The sequence below is a fragment of the Verticillium alfalfae genome, genomic scaffold, assembly GCF_000150825.1.
Source record: "Verticillium alfalfae VaMs.102 supercont1.4 genomic scaffold, whole genome shotgun sequence".
Lineage (NCBI taxonomy): Eukaryota > Fungi > Ascomycota > Sordariomycetes > Glomerellales > Plectosphaerellaceae > Verticillium > Verticillium alfalfae.
In genome coordinates, this window is record NW_003315035.1 from 1,303,072 (window position 1) to 1,321,811 (window position 18,740).

At 55.6% G+C, this 18,740-nt stretch overlaps 5 protein-coding genes across 5 annotated transcripts; 2 read left to right on the forward strand and 3 right to left on the reverse strand.

The window, feature by feature from the left end:
- Window positions 1-221: 221 nt before the first annotated feature.
- VDBG_03834 (conserved hypothetical protein) lies at window positions 222-1,695 on the reverse strand (the record flags this gene model as incomplete). Its single annotated transcript, XM_003005835.1, has 4 exons — window positions 222-341; window positions 403-677; window positions 1,415-1,562; window positions 1,626-1,695. 4 exons carry the CDS (start codon window positions 1,665-1,667, stop codon window positions 261-263), a joined length of 546 nt encoding a protein of 181 aa, XP_003005881.1.
- A 3,983-nt stretch (window positions 1,696-5,678) lies between these two features.
- On the forward strand, window positions 5,679-8,653 carry VDBG_03835 (thermostable beta-glucosidase B; the record flags this gene model as incomplete). The annotated part of the gene is made up of 7 exons (XM_003005836.1): window positions 5,679-5,879; window positions 5,937-6,062; window positions 6,113-6,371; window positions 6,465-6,642; window positions 6,698-8,000; window positions 8,058-8,548; window positions 8,605-8,653. 7 exons carry the CDS (start codon window positions 5,679-5,681, stop codon window positions 8,651-8,653), a joined length of 2,607 nt encoding a protein of 868 aa, XP_003005882.1.
- Window positions 8,654-11,349: 2,696 nt separating this feature from the next.
- VDBG_03836 (cell division control protein) lies at window positions 11,350-13,560 on the forward strand (the record flags this gene model as incomplete). Its single annotated transcript, XM_003005837.1, has 2 exons — window positions 11,350-11,688; window positions 11,758-13,560. 2 exons carry the CDS (start codon window positions 11,350-11,352, stop codon window positions 13,558-13,560), a joined length of 2,142 nt encoding a protein of 713 aa, XP_003005883.1.
- A 1,197-nt stretch (window positions 13,561-14,757) lies between these two features.
- VDBG_03837 (predicted protein) lies at window positions 14,758-15,234 on the reverse strand (the record flags this gene model as incomplete). The annotated part of the gene is made up of 1 exon (XM_003005838.1): window positions 14,758-15,234. One exon carries the CDS (start codon window positions 15,232-15,234, stop codon window positions 14,758-14,760), a length of 477 nt encoding a protein of 158 aa, XP_003005884.1.
- Window positions 15,235-16,162: 928 nt separating this feature from the next.
- VDBG_03838 (conserved hypothetical protein) lies at window positions 16,163-17,554 on the reverse strand (the record flags this gene model as incomplete). The annotated part of the gene is made up of 2 exons (XM_003005839.1): window positions 16,163-16,943; window positions 17,016-17,554. The coding sequence occupies 2 exons, from the start codon at window positions 17,552-17,554 to the stop codon at window positions 16,163-16,165; spliced, it is 1,320 nt and encodes a 439-aa protein (XP_003005885.1).
- Between the last annotated feature and the right edge of the window lie 1,186 nt (window positions 17,555-18,740).

Genomic DNA, 18,740 nt, shown 5'->3' on the forward strand with positions numbered 1-18,740 from the left:
TTTCGAACCACTCCGGTTGTATCCAAACACATGACACACGAGATATTCTTCATGAGCTTACTTCTTCTCCCGAATACCGAACACATGCAGCGTCCGCATGGTATCGTTTCCGCTCCGCACTTGGTCCCCTCATAGGGTTCAATGACTGACGAGGAGCAAAGTACGATGCGGCGACTGCCATTCTTGCACAACGGCGTCAGAAATGCCTCGGGATCTCTCGCTGGAACAACATTTTCAATTCGCCCGACGTCAACTACGAATCAGCCTCCCGTTTCTGACCGAGATGTCGTTCGTTTGATCACGTCGAGGGCAATAAGAAAGCCAGTGAAGACAACTATCAGCTGTAGTTAAAGTTAGTCCATTGAACCATGAATAAGACTTCGGTACTCGTAGGCAACATACCACGAACGACACTCCTGCCAAAACAATGATTTCGAACCCTCCAGTCAATGCTTTCCCTCTGATCATGGCATGTTGTAGCCTCCAGGCACGACTTGTTCCCATGATAACTGTGCACATGGCAAATGCGTAACAGAAGGTCGCCAGCGGCCTGCCTACGTTGGTATAGCCGAAGCCCGAGTCCTGATCTTCGAGGACGAACAGCTGCGCAACCAGGGTGCCGGTCATGGCGGCCATCAGGGCAGTCCTAAGATACGCCAAGAATGTTCTTTCAACGGCTTCACGTGGCAAAAAAAAATTGAGTCAGCTGCTGTCTTCTGGGAGATGATGTGGCGGGGATAAGGGTTGACGGCAAAGAGGCATAAATAAATTCGGATGCCGCCTCCGTGCCAAATCCGGCCAGCCCGCAAAGTAAGGTGGTTCGAGGTTCCGAATCACCAGACTTGACAGAGTTGAAGGAATTAAGAACGAAGACACGACAAAAGGTCCGCAAACAACAAGTATAATGAAGACACATTTGTTCCAAGCCACGGAGACACAGTTCCGGCGTCAGATATACACCGACAGGGCCAGGTGTGGTTCGGTGAGGGGTGCGAGTGTGTGCGGGGAGTGGAGCGCTCGCATGGGAAAGTAGACGTTGCCTTGCAGCAGCCAGTTTGGGGCCCGCTCGCGGAGACAGGTCGAGATGGTCAATAATCCGGCAAGGTCAGGGTTCTAGAAAGACGCGCACTTGCAGCCGGAACGAGGCAAGTCTACGAGCAGAGCATGCAAGTGTACCGAAGCAGCAACATGTTGCAGGTCCGCTTGGAGAAACTTGCGTTGTATCTGTACACGCCCCCTCCCCCAGCTCCCCATGTGCGTGCGGAATACAACGTCGGCCGTACTGGTAAACGGAGAGGGTTGCGGATGAGTCTTCCGGAGCGATCTGGGGGGCAGTTGATGCGCTTACCAGGAACAGGGAACAACCGAAACGCATATCTGGACCTAGAAACGGTAGGAAACGTCTGCAACATACCTAAATGATCGCGACATTTATCAAAATCGACAACACAGCTGACGTGCTGAGACCAAAACTGTTTGAGAGAAAAGGGCGCGATGTGAGGGTCTGAAGTTGTGACTCTCAGGTTGGCTGTTGCTTGAGAGGAATGTGAGCCTGGTCGAATCTAGAAACCAGTCAGTCCGGTGATGAGGGTCGGAGTGGAGGAGCGTAGCAACTACCAACGAACCTCTGAGAGCTCGTAGAACTCGTGATTCCGCCTGGCAGCCATGTCCTGAAATGAAGGTCGGCTTGTGTTTGAAAGAACCGACCAAAGGTCGTATTCAGGTGGTGAGACCTCGGAGAATAAAATAAGAATGCAGTCGGAGGATGCGCCGCGGTGGCAAAGCGCCCTCGCTCTGCAGGGTGCTTGTCGAACCTCTACTCGGACAATTCTACCACTTCTGTAGGGCAACCGGTAATTCGAGTCCTTTCTCCGCAAGGGCGACGGGGTCTGCGGGCCTGGTCTAGGAGGTGTACTCTTTCGAGCCCCTGAACCGCTGGATATCGTCTCTCAACGCACGTGTTAATTAATGATGGCGTTTGGATGAAGTTGGGATCAAGCGGTACACGGGTGGATTGATCGGAAGCAGGACCGAAGATACGACTGAGAACGTGTCGCTTCGAGCAATGCTAGACGCAAATATACGACTGGATGTGAAACTGAGACTGCAGGCATCGGCGAGACTACTTTGACCTCATATGTATTGAAGAGGTTGACGATGATTGTTTTCTCGGTGTCTGAATCAACGCCCTAATCCTCGGGATTTGATACTCAATGAGAGATAGGGTAGGTACGCGGCGGAATGCCACACGTTGTACCGTGCAAAATATTCAATGCACTGTTGACTGGGGCGGTGCTTGCTTTGTTGAATTCCCTGGAAATTAGTGTTCACAGGGAGCTCTGGTGAGACTTGTGGCAGCAAGTGTGACCTTTACACAGTGTCGAAACTGTGATGCAACATTAGGCAGGTTGGGAAAGGGCTGCTTTGCTGGCCTTGCCTCAACTTCATTTCTCGTCCCGAGTTGCCTTGACCCTATTCCTCAGTCATCTACTCTGCTAATCTACCTACTGACCTACTTTGTGGCCTTGCACAACATGACCCGCCGATAGTCGCCATCATTGTCGCGAGCCTTTTTGACAGATCTGGACCGACCTGCATACGGTAACAAAGCTATGGCTGGGCTGTGGGCGATGCGATGTTGACTTGCATCCCGAGCCGATATTTGGCCGGAAAGCAACCATGTTATGCCCGCCTCCTGTCCTGGCCTGGCGGCTTTCTGCGGCAAGACTTCGTCCAATCTTTTCGGCTCGATCCGAAAAGCATCGATGGGAACGCGGCGGCTTCTTTGCCAAATCAGGACGCGGCTGCTTGAGGCAGGGTGCCTGGCCGGACAGCGTTGATAACGGCAATTGGAGCCCCAGTGGCCTAGTCGAACTGGCCCAAGTGGTCCTCTTTGCGAGCGACACAGCGAGCCCGAAGCGGATTCACATGTCGGGCCGGGCGCCCCCGACCGAGCACGACATAGCAAGCCGACCGTCCATCCGTCGCGGGTCATGTTCCATGACGCCGAGTGCTTTGCAGAGGTATAACACCAACCCACGCAAATTCCCCGTGCCGCGTAACATAGCCCGCGACATGGTTCTCGTCGTAGCGAGACTCGGCGCCGCGCATGTCGGGCGGCGGACCATTGCGGACCGACGTCCGCCAGTCAAAATAAAAAAGGAAAAAAAGTCCCGCCTAGGTCTCGCGAGATCGGCCGCATTAGGATCAGGGTCAACTGACATCGATGTATCCCACTGCAGGCGATCACTGCCTCCTCTGCCACCAGAGCCATGCCAGCGGGTTATGAGAGTAACAACATGCCACCGTCATGCTTTTTGATCGAGACACAGCATGTCAAAATATTGACAGAAAACCCGGTCCTCTGGCAAGGAAAAAAAAATGATACTCGAATCCTCAGCATGAGAATACTCCGCAATTTTGCCAATTGGATGCCTGGCTCCTATCGCAAGAAGACAAAACATCCCTGCGGTTTCCAGAGCCTGGCATGTATCGTATCTATCTCCCATCCAGCGATGCACACGCCACCCCCAAAGTCCCGGCCTAAGCGAATCGAGCTCTTCCAGCCAATCCGACGTCTCCGTTTCAAGGCTTCCGGCCCGGCGGCCCGCGCCTGGGAGACTTGCCCAAGACTCTCAGCACTGAGAACGAACTATCGAGGACCTATCACCATATCCAGCAGACAATTGCCCCAGCCTCGTTCTCCCGCCTGAAGCTGACTCTCGACAACTGGCGATCGTGTCATTTGAACATGCACCGGCGTTCTGTTTGTGGAAGAAGATTGCCAGCGTCTGCCTCGCACAAAATGGGCCTGTTTGCCAGACAAACACTGATAGTCATATCCCTTGGTCCTTGAGGCGGACAACCTCATATTTTTGGGGACTTGTCAGATGGTGAGGCTCCAATTCTGTGGTCTCTTGATCAGTTTGGCACAAGACGGCGCAATCATCGAGATTGTAATAATGTTGGAGGTCCAGCCTTGGAAAACATCTCATTTGCTCGTCTCCCTTTCCCCAAAACGTCCCAGATCTGATTTTGGTCAGGCCTTTCGGAAGTGGCGGAGAAGATCGGTGATGACGACTTGGGTCGCAACGCTTGCTTGGTGCCTCTGTTGCAAGGTGCTTCGCAATCAAGATCACAGCTCGAGCTGACACTGCTACACAGGTTCGGGGGATTGACATGCTTCTTATGAGCTGTCCACATCAAATGCTGTCCGTCCTCGGCCAAGGTCCGATGGGGAAGATGTGGTTGTTGCCGACGGTCCCAGCCTCCGGGTCCCTCGCCACGCGGCGAGTCTATCCGTGCGATCGACAAGGGCGAGGGACCCTTGCCTTTGGAAAGGTGCGGGGATGACTGATGAGATCTTGGTTCTCCCCCAATTCTCACCCTTCTCCAAATCTCCGGATTCTCTTGTTCGGTCGAGAGTGCGACGTGTCCGTTGGAAGGGCTGCTTTGCGTATGCATTGTTGCTGGCGACACATATTCGAACTATCGAGCCAATGAGTTATGCGAAAGAAATCTCGGTGGCCAGGATCGTCCCAGCACCCTCAAGTCCTGCAGATGGACGACTGCACAGGAAAGATTTGTGACGCCGGAGAAGCCTCCTCATTCTGGACTACCCTGGCTTTTACCACCACCTTTTTGCCTTGCTGCTGCTCTACCTGTGCCGCGCCGCTACGTAGCGCTGCTAGAAGCACGCAGGACCTTTTATAAACACACCCTGCCGTGAATGGCATACAGGGTATCAAACGCTAGCGCATACGGTAACAGTCCCCCACCGACTAAATTGCTCGCCAACGAATATGCCAGTGTCAGCGCCAATTGCTCATGCAACACCGCGAGGCCTGGCGCCCCTGAGAACACCGCTCACCCGGTCCGTTCCTACCGGCCTGCACGTACGGCGAGATTCGCGGTAATACAGTTCGAAAATGGCACGTTTGAAGTCTAGTGACCGGCCAACGATTCTCCACTTTGGACGTCCATGGTTCCTCGTAGGCTTGGCTACGTACAGGACCTTAGCACACCCTGGGTTGGGGATCCTCTCATCCTCGTTGGCCGCTCCCTTATTGTCTATGACTTGCTTCCGTTTTCCGCCCAGGGCGTGATGACCACCCGCAGGGGGTAGACTCTACCCCCAAAGATGTCGGAAGCGAAGGCTACGGGCAGGTTGCCTGTCCGTTTGGATCGAAGAGGATGTTCGTCTTCCGTTTCATGTTTCGTTCACCAGTACGCCAAGGCCCAAACCGTAATCCTCCACACTCTCTTGCTCTCGCTCAATTATTGATGGCGAGCCCCAGCAGACGTGCTGACCCCCCTGTCACTGCCTACCGTCCTTCCTTCTCATATAAGACTTCCCGAGTCCGTCACCGTCTGTGCCATTGACCTATCTTGCCCTACATTTCCTGTTCTGCCTCGTCGTGTATTAGATCTGGGCACTCGTGGAGCAGTGATCTTTTCCATCAAGAACACTGCAGGCTGAAGACACTTCTCAACTTCATCGACCCTCTTTTTGCATCGACGCTACTTCTTCTGCGCTTGTACACTTGACAATTTGACTTGTCCTCCCTGCCTTGCGGCCCGAAGTGGAAGCCCAGCTCTGAGCCACTTTTGGATGCCACCGTCCCGAATCCCGCGCCTTAGTTGGATTCGTCGTGAGCAATATAGCTTGAGCATTGACAATGAGCGGTACAGGCACCAAGACCAAGACGGCGCCGTCAACGAGAAGCTTATCATGGCTAATAGATACTGAAATGACCAACTCAACGCCCAATACGGAGTTTTCTCCCCCATGCAGTCCTCAGCAAAAGTTTGAGCAACTCATGAAAGACACAAGAACTTCTGCCAGAAAGAAGCTTGCCCAGCTGACGCTGAAAGAGAAGGTCGATCATTGTACATTTTGGTTGTAGAAACAAGTATGAGAACTAACCATGAAGTAGGTCTCACTTCTTACCGCTGCCGACTTCTGGAGGACGAAAGCCATTCCTGAGAAGGGTATTCCCGCTGTCAAGACGTCAGATGGTCCTAATGGTGCTCGTGGTGGCATCTTCGTTGGAGGCACTAAGGTATGTCGAGTGGTCCATAAATCCAGCAGATTTGACTCACAACAACGCAGGCCGCGTTATTCCCCTGCGGTGTATCGCTTGCGGCGACCTGGAACAAGGATCTACTCTACGAAGTCGGCCAGCACTTGGCAGATGAAGTAAAAGCAAGATCGGCCAATATCCTCCTGGCCCCGACCGTTTGTATGCATCGACATCCTCTGGGTGGACGCAACTTCGAATCATTCTCCGAAGACCCCCTCCTGACCGGCAAGCTTGCTGCCCAGTACATTCGAGGCCTGCAGGAGAAGGGCGTTGCAGCTACGATTAAGCGTATGTTCCTCTCCTAATGTTTGGCAACAACGGCGAATTGACATTAGCTAGACTTCGTGGGCAATGAGCAAGAGACACATCGTCTTACGATAGATTCTCTTATCCAAGAACGGCCACTCCGCGAGATCTACCTTCGACCCTTCGAGATTGCTGTCCGCGAGGCCAACCCTTGGGCCCTCATGACATCGTATAACTTGATCAACGGCACCCATGCCGATATGCATGACCACACGTTGAGGACGATTCTGCGAGGGGAATGGGGTTATGATGGGTATGTCAGAGGCCCTGCGGAATGCACGGGAGGTAGTTTTGCTGACGAGATGCAGTGCTGTTGTGTCTGACTGGGGTGGCACCAACTCCACGGTAGAATCCATCCTGGCTGGTTGCGACATCGAGTTCCCATACTCGCCCAAGTGGCGATTTGACAAGGTCACACAAGCAATTCAAGACGGCAAAATCTCTGAAGGCGATGTTGACCGCGCTGCCGAGAACGTCTTGACACTGGTGGAGAGGCTCAAGGGGGATGACATGGCCGAAGAGCAGGCTGAAAGAGAGGACAACCGCGAAGACACCAGAGCGCTCATCCGGGCTGCTGGCGCTGAAGGTCTCACTCTTCTCAAGAACGAGGGTGGCGTTCTTCCCTTGAACGCCAAAACGACTCGAGTTGCAGTGATAGGCCCGAATGCTAACCGAGCCATTGCTGGCGGTGGTGGTAGCGCCAGCCTCAACCCGTACTACAACACGATACCCCTGGATAGCATTCGAGCCGCATCCGAAGCCGAGATCACCTTTGCGCAGGGCTGCCACATTCATAAGTGGCTCCCTGTTGCTTCACGCTTCTGCAAGGACAAGTCAGGCAAACCAGGTGTCAGCATCGAGTGGTTTGCGGGCGACAAATTTCAGGGCGACCCGGTAGTAGTGCAACGAAGAACTAACACGGATTTGTTCCTCTGGGACTCCGCTCCTATTAGCGAAGTTGGCCCCGAATGGTCGGCCGTGGCGACAACTTACCTAACCTCGAATTCCACCGGTACACACACCGTCAGCTTCATGAGCGTCGGGCCAGGAAAGCTCTACGTAAATGGGAAGCTCGAAATGGACTTGTGGGATTGGACTGAAGAGGGTGAGGCCATGTTTGATGGTTCTGTCGACTACCTCGTCAAGGTCGAAATGGAAGCCGGTAAACCAGTTGAGCTGAGGGTCGAGATGACCAACGAACTTCGCCCAATTGCGAAACAGAAACAATTTGGTATCACTCACAAGTACGGAGGATGCCGGATCGGGTTCAAGGAGGAAGACCAGGTCGATTTCCTGCAAGAAGCAGTTGAGGCCGCCAAGGCTGCCGATGTCGCCGTGGTTATTGTCGGCCTCGATGCTGAATGGGAATCCGAAGGCTATGACCGACAAACAATGGACCTGCCGTCTGATGGAAGTCAGGACAGGCTGATCGAGGCTGTCGTCAAAGCTAACCCTCGCACCGTCGTCATCAACCAGTCAGGCACTCCTGTCACAATGCCCTGGGTTGACCGAGTCCCTGCTATCATTCAAGGCTGGTACCAAGGACAAGAAGCCGGCAACGCTCTGGCAGACGTGCTTTTCGGCTTCAAGAACCCCAGTGGCAAACTTCCTGTGAGTATCCGATTCCACAACCCTAACAAGTCAAGTTCAAGCCTAATATGCTACTAGTCAACTTTCCCAAAGCGCATTCAGGATGCCCCTGCTTACAACAATTGGCCGGGAGAGAATCTCAAGGTCAACTACGGCGAAGGCTTGTACATCGGCTATCGATACTATGACAGAGCCCTGGTCGAACCTCTCTTTGCTTTCGGTCACGGGCTGTCATACACCACGTTTGAATACGGGCGACCTTCCCTCAACAGTAAGATCCTCACACCGCATAACACCATCGAGCTTTGCTTTGCGGTCAGCAACATTGGGTCCGTCGCCGGCGCGGAAACGGTGCAAATATATGTACGGGATGACAAGTCAAGGTTACCACGCCCCGAGAAAGAGCTTGTTGCTTTTGAAAAGGTCTTCCTGGAAGCTGGCGAGACTGTCCACTTACGTATCAACCTCGACAAGCATGCCGTGGGCTACTATGACACCACGATCCCCAGCTGGATTGCGGAAGAGGGCACGTTCAACGTTCTCATTGGCGCCTCATCAGCCGATGTCAAGTATGCTCCATCCGCTCCTCTCCTACTCGGTATTACTTTGCTAATGATGAACTCAGATATACCATTCCATTTGAAGTTAAGGAGTCCTTCACATGGGTTTTCTGAGCAGCCACTTTCCTGTGATGCTCAAGGATGGGAATGTCACGTCATCCGGATTTCTTTGTGTTGGACTTTGCCTGCGGAATCGCCGTGCCTATGGGCAGCGATAGGATAGATGGGACGGTTTCCTGTCGTCTCACTTGAGATGGCCTGTCATTACAGCTGCAGGACGCTTTCTGATGTATGGGTTCTTCCCTTCTTCTCTTCCGTTCTTGACGGCTTCTCGAACGTCCACCCCACGCTAGAACAAGGCGGGAGCGGGGACGCAGTCGGCTGGGACATATCACCTCGCGTCTTCGTCGCGAAAGCCCCACGATTCTGAGGTCATGAGTCCCGGGAGAATAGCTGGGCGCGATTCCACGACTCAGAATGCGTCTGTACTACTTTCAGGATGGGACGCCTTGCATGGACAGCAGGCATAGCACTGGTCAAACTCATATGTTGATGCTCCTTCGTCCTCTTTCGGCGTATTTATCCATGACGTCTTATGCAGGCTCCATGCTCTGACAGCCCCTCGTGACCTGTGCCATTGAGATAACGGTGATCACTAGAAGCAACCATGAATGCCATTGTTCTGCACATGATGTGCCGTGACATGCGGCGGGTGCGGGGGTGGTAGGGACACATCTCGGGGGGGCAGGTTCCATATTGCCATTGCTGGTGATGGGCGCGGAGGTCAACACTGGTACCGGGGGTTGGCGACCCACGGTTTGGCATATTGCCCTCCGTTTACTCATGAGAAGGACATGTGGACAACCGTCGTACGGCATCGCACGGCCATCGACACGTCTGGGCTTCCGTTCCGTCGGGTCCGGGATCAGCATCACGCAAACTGCCATGGGAGTGTTTGTCACGCAGAGTTGGGTGATATGGGAAAGAGGGTGTGCAGTTGGGGGACAAGTGCCGGGGGTCCTCGTTCCTCAGGGTATGGATTCAAGTCTCATGATCGATTCATCGCATGGTTGATCGCCATGATGTGTATCTGAGATAGTGTGCGTTGTCGCGTAGGCCCAACCGAAAGCCTATCTTTCAATGTCAGCGTGAGGCCGTATTCCGGCCGCCATTTTTGATCAGAATAACGCTCAGTCGGGCGGGCGGGATGAGGCAGGCTCCCAGTCTTCGGATGGCGCACGGTGATATATCTTTGGCATGATCACTGTGTCTGCCCACTCTACCAAGCCTGTTATGCGTACCTTGCCAGCGCATGGAGACTTGAGCTCCCCTAGTCTTGGCAGAACAGAGGTATGTGTGCGCATGAAAACGGTCTGGTCTCCTAGGTTCCTCTGCCAACCTACAGGTAGCTTGGGAGTAGAGTCCCTGGCGGTATTGTTTCTTACCAAGAGCTACCCCTCAAACCGACCCAGAGATCGTCTGCGATGTCGCCCTTTCAGGGACATGGTGTTTCGCACCCATCCGTGGCCTGTGACTCGGAAGCGTGTGGGCAGAAACGACGTGTCAGAAACGTGCCCGTCAGGATGCTGCTGCATACCTTTGATGGTTGCTCCATGCCATGGCGAAGTCAAGACTCTATACCCCGTGCCTATTCACACGCCCTTCGCAGGGGTCCCACCGTTTTGGCTCCCTGGTGATGTGACAAGTTTGCATGCGATAAATTTGGAAGCAACTAATTCTCGATAAAGAATGATCAGATTTCCACGTCGATCCCGTGCTCGAGGCTCAGACGGCTGCTACCAAGTGGTATTGAGCCGCAGGGCTGCCATGCCGACCGTTCAGGGTCATCGTGGTGTTCGGAAAGATACCGGACAAGAGAGCTCAGAGCTGGGTATCGAGGAGTGGCGCGGCCCGTAGTGCTGTTGTGAAAGAGAAGGGAGTTAGACTTTTGTTGCTGATACTGTGCTTAAAGAATAAAAAATGTGTCTTCAAGGTTTGCCGAAGAATCGGCTTCTTGTTCTGACCTTGGATATGGGGGCATGTGGCATGGCGATGGCAGTGCCACCGCAGGTTCCTGGCATGGCCCCTTACACACCAAAGCACGTACCTACCTAGCTAGGTAGGTAAAGGTACCACCACAAGGTACCTAAAGTAAGGCATAAGTTCGATTACATAAGGTAAGGCCAGGAGCAGGCCCATCAGCACGCGCCACGATAATGACTTTCAGGCTTTGGGCTTTCAAAGCAACCCCAGAGAAGCGCAGCAAAGCTTCCTGACGTCAACTGGGGCAAGATGGAGGCTACGTACAATGAAACTCTACCCACAGCAGGACAGAACACATCGCGGTGAAAAGTCGAGTTCTAGGCCTGGCGACTTGGCGTTAGGCTCAGGGGCGCTGTGGGCCTACCCCGGAGCATGCTCTAAAAATGACCATGCACGGTGGGTCCCAAAATGCGGTCCTCTTCAGCAGCGCAGCAGCAAAGGGGGCTCGCGCAACTTCTGGCCTCCATCAGAGAGACCATCCTGCCAGCAAACGTCAGCCTCAATCCCCGTCCAGCAGGTGCTTGATCCCGAGTGAGCTCAAGGCCGCCGAGAATACGAACACCCGACGAAACACAGCACAGCGAAGCCTGTTTCTCTCTGTGACCGCACCTTGCGCGACCCGCATCTGTCCGCAGCCGCACAAGAGCTCACACTCGCTCGCTCAGCCAAAATCGACCCGACAGCTTGACTTCGCGTCGCGAGGCATCGCCGGCTGCCTGGCCGCGCATCCACACAGGCCGGAGAGTCGCAGCACCAGGTGATGGAGCATGGCTCCCTCGTATAGCAATGGCTTTGGGCCCAACACAGGATACCTCCCGCGGGTGCGACGCAACAACAGCGTCGCCGCCAACTGCCGACACCTCCTTGCTGGTGCCCTCCAAGCGCTGCAGCAATCGGTCAAGGCTTTGCGAAACAATCGGTCCGGCCTGCTGGCCAGCCTTCTCACACGAGCCGTGTGGCAGGTCAGGATGAACCTGACGGCGCGCCGCCTCTTCAGCTTCCCCCACTTGCTGGTGGGCTTCTTCGTGCTGCTCATGTTGTGGGGAGAATACTGGGTGTTCGACAGCCGCGTCGCCAGTTGCAGATGGGACAAGTGGGAGAAATGGGTAAGTCGCTCTATGTATACCTGGCCGCCCCAGATGAGGAGAGCAAGACTGATGCCGCCCGTGTTGCAGCCAGCAGGAGCTACCCCTCACCACCTCATCTTCGTCGCCGACCCCCAGCTCATCGATCCGCACTCCTACCCTGATCGGCCGTGGCTCCTGTCGGAGCTCACCGTGCTCATCACAGACAACTACTTGCGCAAGGGCTACAGACAGCTGCGAACCCAGCTGCAGCCCGACTCGGTCTTCTTCCTCGGCGATCTGTTCGACGGCGGCCGGGAATGGAAGACGGCCGTGGGCGACTTCAGCGATCCTAGGTGGGCGGCCGGCCACCGACCCAAGAGCGAGGAGAAGCACGTCAAGACGTGGAACAAGAAGTACGGAGAAGGGTTCTGGCTGAAGGAATACGCGCGCTTCAGCGACATGTTCATCAAGGACTGGAACACCGATGGCGAGCAGCCCGGTCCCTGGCAGAGGGGGCGGAAACTCGTCGCTGGGCTGCCGGGCAACCACGATTTGGGATTCGGCGACGAGATCAAGATCCCCGTGCGCGACCGTTTCAGCGCCTTCTTTGGTGACGGCAACCGGGTCGACGTCATTGGCAACCATACGATCGTGTCCGTCGACACGGTCTCGCTGAGCGCCGACTCATCCGACGCCCTCACTCGGGTCGACCTGAAGTCCATCTACGAACCCGCAAACATTTTCCTCCAGAATGTTCAGTCCTTGAAGCAAAAGGCGGTTGAGAAGGAGCTCCGGTTCTGGCGCGGCGAGGTCGGCGAGGTCGCCTTCAAGCACGACGTCGAAGACGTCTCCCGGCCGAATCTCGACAACGTTCCGCGCCTCAACCCCGACAAGGCCAACGGCGACTTCCCCACCATTCTTCTCTCCCATGTTCCGCTCTACAGGGACCCCGGTACGCCTTGTGGCCCCCTTAGGGAGCACTGGCCTCCGCTGCCGAAGCCTGCCGGGCAGACGGAGCCCGTGAAGCCGGACCACCGCAACGCGATCTCCGTCTCGAGGGGCTACCAGTACCAGAACGTGCTGAGCGAGGAGGACTCGGTCAAGCTCGTCAAGAGCATCGGCAATGTCGTCCACGCCTTCTCGGGCGACGATCACGACTACTGCGAGGTCGTCCACTCCGACAGCAAGAACAACGTGCGCGAGATCACCGTCAAGAGCTTGAACATGGCCATGGGTGTGCCCACGCCCGGCTTCGTCATGGTCAGCCTCTTCAACCCCGTGGACGACCACGGAAAGCCGCTCCCCGGCTCGCCACAGCAGACACTGCAGACGCACCTCTGCCACCTGCCGAACCAGATCTCGACCTTCATCAAGTACGCCGTCTTTGGCGTCGTCTGCCTCGCGGCCATTGTCGTCCGCGCCCTCCTCATGCCCGTCCTGGGCTTCACCCCCTTCACCCTCGCCGCCGACCAGAGCCCCGGCGCCGGCGGCCTCCTGCCCACCTACAAGGACAAGGTCGAGGACGACGGCTACTATGCCCACCACAACTCGACCACGGCCGCCTCCGGCTCCTCGCAGTACCGTTCCTCGCGCCTCCGCAGCTCGTCCCTGACGTCCTCCGCCAACGGCTTCGGCGGCAGTGGCGGCGCCGCGCGTGCGGGTTCGACAGGCCGCCACAAGCACCACGGCAAGAAGTGGGGCTGGGCCGAGAAGAGCGGTCCGCGCATCGACATATACAGGGACGACCTCTACGACAGCGGCAAGTCGCGCTCGCTCGGCTCGTCGTGGCGTGCCGCGTCGGCAAGGCCGCGGACGTCGCTCGGGCTGATGGGCCGCGAGGTGCTGGCGTGCGTGTGGCGCGTCGCGTGGATGGTGCTGCTGTTCTGGGCGTATCTGGCGCGTAAGGGCTGAGTGGGCAAGTCATGGCCGCATTTTCGTTGTTCTAAAGACACTGGACGGCCACAGCCCGTCCCGGAGAGATAACCTAGAGAGAGTGATGGCATAGTGCGTTTGGACATGAAGTGGAACTTTCCACATATAGACGGGTCAGTATCGACTTGGCTCCCGACCCTGTATATAGCGGGTCAAAATGGTCTCTTATTGTATCATATCTGTAATGAATGGCTGAGGCAGCCTGCTGGATAATACTACTGGTTGTCACCCAGTACGGCCTTGGGGCTACTTCATGATATCTTTTTAACATTGAGCAACTAGGTCGAGCAACTTGGAGCATGAAACTTCCTGCGCGAGCTCGACAAAGACAGGATTGCAACAACTCCCTTTCCTTTTACTGGACTTGATAAAGTCACCTTTGCAACCAGGTGTGGTTAATACAGCGCAAACACCGGTCACCGTAAGCTCGGCGACAAGTGTGCGTACCACAACGTGCCCTTTTCCAGGCATAGCAATTCATAAAGCACAAGACAACTGTCCGATCATCTTCCTCGATACCGCGATCCCTCCTCCAGTCGCTCACGCACTCTGCAACCTTCAAATCCTCATTCTCTTGTCGGAATGGGCGTCGGCGGGCTCGTCGACTTCGTCGACTTCGGATCTCTGACGTTTTCTGCTTTGCATATTCATACTGGCCCAATCCACATTCTCGTTCTCGTTGTAGTCGTCGTATGAAAACATTGCCTCGCTGTTTTGCGCGCGTTCACCATACGGAGGCACAGAATGGCTGTCATTGCCATACTGGCCGCGACGGGCTCGGGTTTCGAGGCCGATCCTCGTCGAGCCCGAGGATGTTGTTCGATCTAGCTCGTACGTAAGCCACGTGGGCCAGCCTCGTCGAGACTCGTGACTAAATTGATCAGTATCAGGCCCCGTATGTCGGGCACGCCAGGCGCGACCGGCTATAACTTCTCTTGAAGATCCATGAATATGCGGTGTGTAGTCGGTTTTATAGAGGCTTTGTCCGCGGGGGAGTCTCTCCTGAGACGAAGGATAGGATGAGGACGCATTCAAAGCGGCTTCATGGTGCTGTGACACTTGATGTCGGAGCCGCTCTTTCTTTTCGCGGCGCAATCCCTTCAGACGGGTTTGGGCAACTGAGCTGACGTTCCTACCACCACCCGACCTGCTTCGCTGAGCATGTTCGCCTGCATTCTATGCGGAAGCGGCCTTCTCCATGATTTGGGCTAGCTCTATGGTTGATGGAAGGGAGGCAGTGAACTCGCCGTCCCACTCGCTGATCCGGACATTCACAGGGACGCCGCCTTCCGAGATGACGTTGCCGCTAACATGTCGTATCTTAACTGCCTGGGCCGAGGAGTTGTTCGAGTGCACACGAATCAGGTCTGACTCGACATTTTGCACGACGACGATACCTTCCTTGAACACGACATTGGAAGCCACGGTCATTCGAGAGCCGCGCACAGATACAGGCATCGGTAGATGCTTCTCAAGGTGCGTTGTGTGTAATATGTAGACGTTCCCCGCTACGTTGTCGACAGTGATGGTGGATGCATCAGCACCAACGACTTGGTCGGGATTGCAGTTGTAGAACAAGAAAACGGATCCCTCGATGTTTTTGATCGAAAGTTGCTTGTTGGTAACACTCAAGTCCTGGACTTTGCTAGCCATTGTGTTTGGCTCTCCTGCGTAACAGCTAAGGAGGAAGCTTGCCGAAAACGGAGAAGAAGAAAAGAATGGAAGGTTGTTCGCAGACCCCTGAGAGATCTGGGACCAGGGAACCACTCAATGAGCGAGACGGTGTTCGTAATCAGGACAGAGTGCCGGTGCCTGAACAGCGTTCCAGGGCGCCGGAGGTTCGTCGAAGCTGAGTGAAGAAAAGAAGGACGAAACGATCGTACAGCATTCAAAGCCTTGACTTATTCGCTCGAACGGCTTGCAGTGGCTTCTGACAATCTACTCTCGGCATTAGTCGCAAACAAAACGTGAATTTGAGAGAGGGTTGCGGTGGTTGAAGCTGGCAGAAATGAAGAAGTAACTACACCCAGAGATGATGGGATGTAGATGGGGGCTTGACCCGCGTACCTACCCAGGAAGAAATATTCAGAAGGGGGTCAAGAGTAGCAGCGAAGATAGAAGGAAGGGGCGGCCTGGGTAGTTAGATGCTCCTGCTCTTCTTGAAACGGATGGAAAGAGCAAGGTGATGATTCCATCCGCTGTTCTCGCCGCCCACCTCACTTGCCTTGGTAATTTTGCTCCGGATGTTGTTCTACCTACATCAGGTTCTTTATCTATTTACCTAGGTATCTAGTCAGCAAATCCTACAGCTGCATGCCTGTCGTTCTTTGGCTTCCATTTCAAGGCTTCGCTTCCTCGGGTATCAACGGTTAGAGGTCAAGAGTAGAGCGGCTACACCACGGTGAACCCAAGCAATGGAAAACGTAGAGCTGACTGAATGCATCTCTCCAGACTTTGCTGAGAACCTCAGACATTTGATCCCTACGCCCAATCCACTTCTAGCTCCAACAGGTCAGTCTAGCCAAAGGATGCCAAAAAAGATGGCCATCTCGCGCTGCCACGCGTAAATAAAAAGGGGGTATCAGTTATTACTAGCATGGTATCTTATCCTCCACATGTTCCAGCCCGTACGGCCCAGGCCCACGACATTACACGCCTCACAAGGGCGCACCACCAGCTCAAGACAGACTCGCCGCCCGGCTCCTCCGCCGCCTCTTCGTCTCATCAAGGTCATAGTTGGCATAACGGCACGCACACTGCCCGGCCCGGCCGCAACGGGGATCACCGTCCCAGACCCCTCGCGACAGCTCGGCCCCTTCTTGCTGACCTGCTGAATCTCCACCTCCCCAGGCCACTCTCTCCAGTCTGCGCCCTCGGCCGCATCGCCCGCATCCGCCATTGACGTCCGCTTCCTGTCGCCGCCCTTGACATTGTCAGTCCAGACCACGCCCCTGAAGATAGTGTCGTACGAGCACGTGGCCCCAGTCGCCGTGTGGTTCCCTGGCACGACATCTCGGTCCATCTCGATCTCGAACTCGAGCCGCTCGTTTACCGTGTTGCCGTCGCGTAGCATCATGGTCACGTTGCGGAAGCGCGGCGCAAAGGGGTTCTCTGCGCTCGACACGGTGTAATCCGGTCTGTTGGCGCCTGCGTCAGGCGCGGTGATAGTCCAGAAAAAGATGGCGCCCGCGGCCGAGGGATCCTCGGCGTGGGTTGTGAAAGGAGGGCAGCGCCAGGTCGCCGGGTCGGACGTGCAGTCTGATGACGAAGTCGTCAATGCCGTCTGGAAGGAAAAGGAGCCGGCGGGATACGCCGCTGGTGACGCTGGTGATGTTGACGGCTCCGATGTGCCGTTGTTTGCGCTGGGTCTTGTAAGTCACGAAACATGATAGCGAGATGAGCAACCAAAAGAAGCAAAAGGGAAGAAAACGTACCCTTTTCGTAAGCCAAGAGCCAATCCAACAGACAGACCGACGATGATCAGAACGAAGAAGAGCATAATCAGGCAGATACGGCACCACCCTCCCCTGCGCGCAACCCACGCGTTCTCTGTGATCCTCTCTCGCCGCCCCTTTTTCTCCGTCACGACCTCCCGATCCGGCGAGTCCCAGGCAACGCTGTTCCTCAGCGGGCTCGGCCACAGAGGCTCCTTGCTATGGCGGGGATAGTACGATGGCGGGGGGTACGGTGGAACGTTCTGCTGTTGGAGCTGCTGAAAAAAGGTGTACTGCTGCGGCTGCTTCTGGGGCGACGACCCCGTTGCGCTGGTCGAGGCAGAACGATACCGCGCCGGCCGATGGCGTTGGGGACGGCGCGGCGTCACGGGCAGGGAGCTTGCACGGCGATGCGGTGGGCGAGATGGTGTATCTTGCGGGTACTGTAGCTGTGGCGCGCCATGTTCGGCGATGCTGGGCATGCGCCCTACGCCAGGTCGGCCGCTCCGTGGGCTCGGCGTGAGGACATACTTGGGCATGCTGAGCCCTTGCTGGGGCGTCGACACGACCATATCGTCGGGCCTACGTTTTTCTTTGGTGGCAAAGGAGGCTTCGTGCGTGACGGCGAGTTACGAGCTCCGTATTATATCAAGCGTTCACTTAAGTGTCCTGGACAGAGAGTATCAAGTCCAGCGTGCCGAGCTTTCTGAGCACACAACTCAAGACTCGTAAGCTGGCTTGGTCAAGAGACCCTCCACAGTCGTGCTGTGGAGTGATGCCAATGTCGTTGGCGCTGGGTCAGGTTCAGGTGAGGGACAGGGCTAAGCGCGCGGTACACCCGTCTTCTTGGTGGTGTTGTAATCTGATGTGGTTTGCTTGGGGCGGTCTTCCCTCTCGAACATTGGTGTGAAGGATCGAATGCGATGATGGATGAGAACCGAGGGGCAGGTAAAGGGCGAAAGAGACTTTCTTTCATGGAAAAGCAATAAGTCGTTGTCTCTCTCAGGATGCAGAAGGGGGAGGATAGATCTGTAAGGCAGGCGAGTGGGGGAAGTGTCTGTCGGTTTAAGAGAAGCAGCGGCAGATGCAGGCAATACTCGCTCCCTCCGCTCCTCTGACGTCGCCCTGGCCATGCCTGTCACCAATCCATCGTCAAAATGACCCGGGCGCTGCCCGTTCTTTGGGCCCGGTCATCATCGCGGCCTTCTTCGTCTCCGTCTGCTTCTTCTTTGTCGCAGCGTCCCGCACTAGCAATGATTGAAATCCTCTGCTCTTCCTAGAGGCTCGCGGCGACCTGGGCCCCGCCCGGAGCTTCAGTGATCCAGGTCGGTGGCTTGGGGCGATTTGCTGGATTGGGAGGCGTCAAGCAGGCGAGAGCAGGGATGTGAGCTTCAGCGCCAGCTACGCCATTGGGCCACGCGCGCGAAAGAAGCTCTGATCGACAGAAAGGAAGTGAACCCTTCCGCTGCGGGCTGGCGAGATTTCGCGGCATCATCCCAGGTCCGGGCGGGCAATAGTCTGGTCCATGGCGCGGGCTGTGCGGCGACCGTCATTGGCGCAAACGGTGACGGGGGACTGAATGGCGATGCAGCCCAGGCCTAACTGGGCACTTGGCCGTTGACGGCATGGGAGGGGGGGGGAAGGGGCGGTCGGTTGCCAGACGTGCGGGTTTCGGTTGTTGAACAAAGCTCGCGAGGGCGATGTATTGGGTCATCGGATACATCA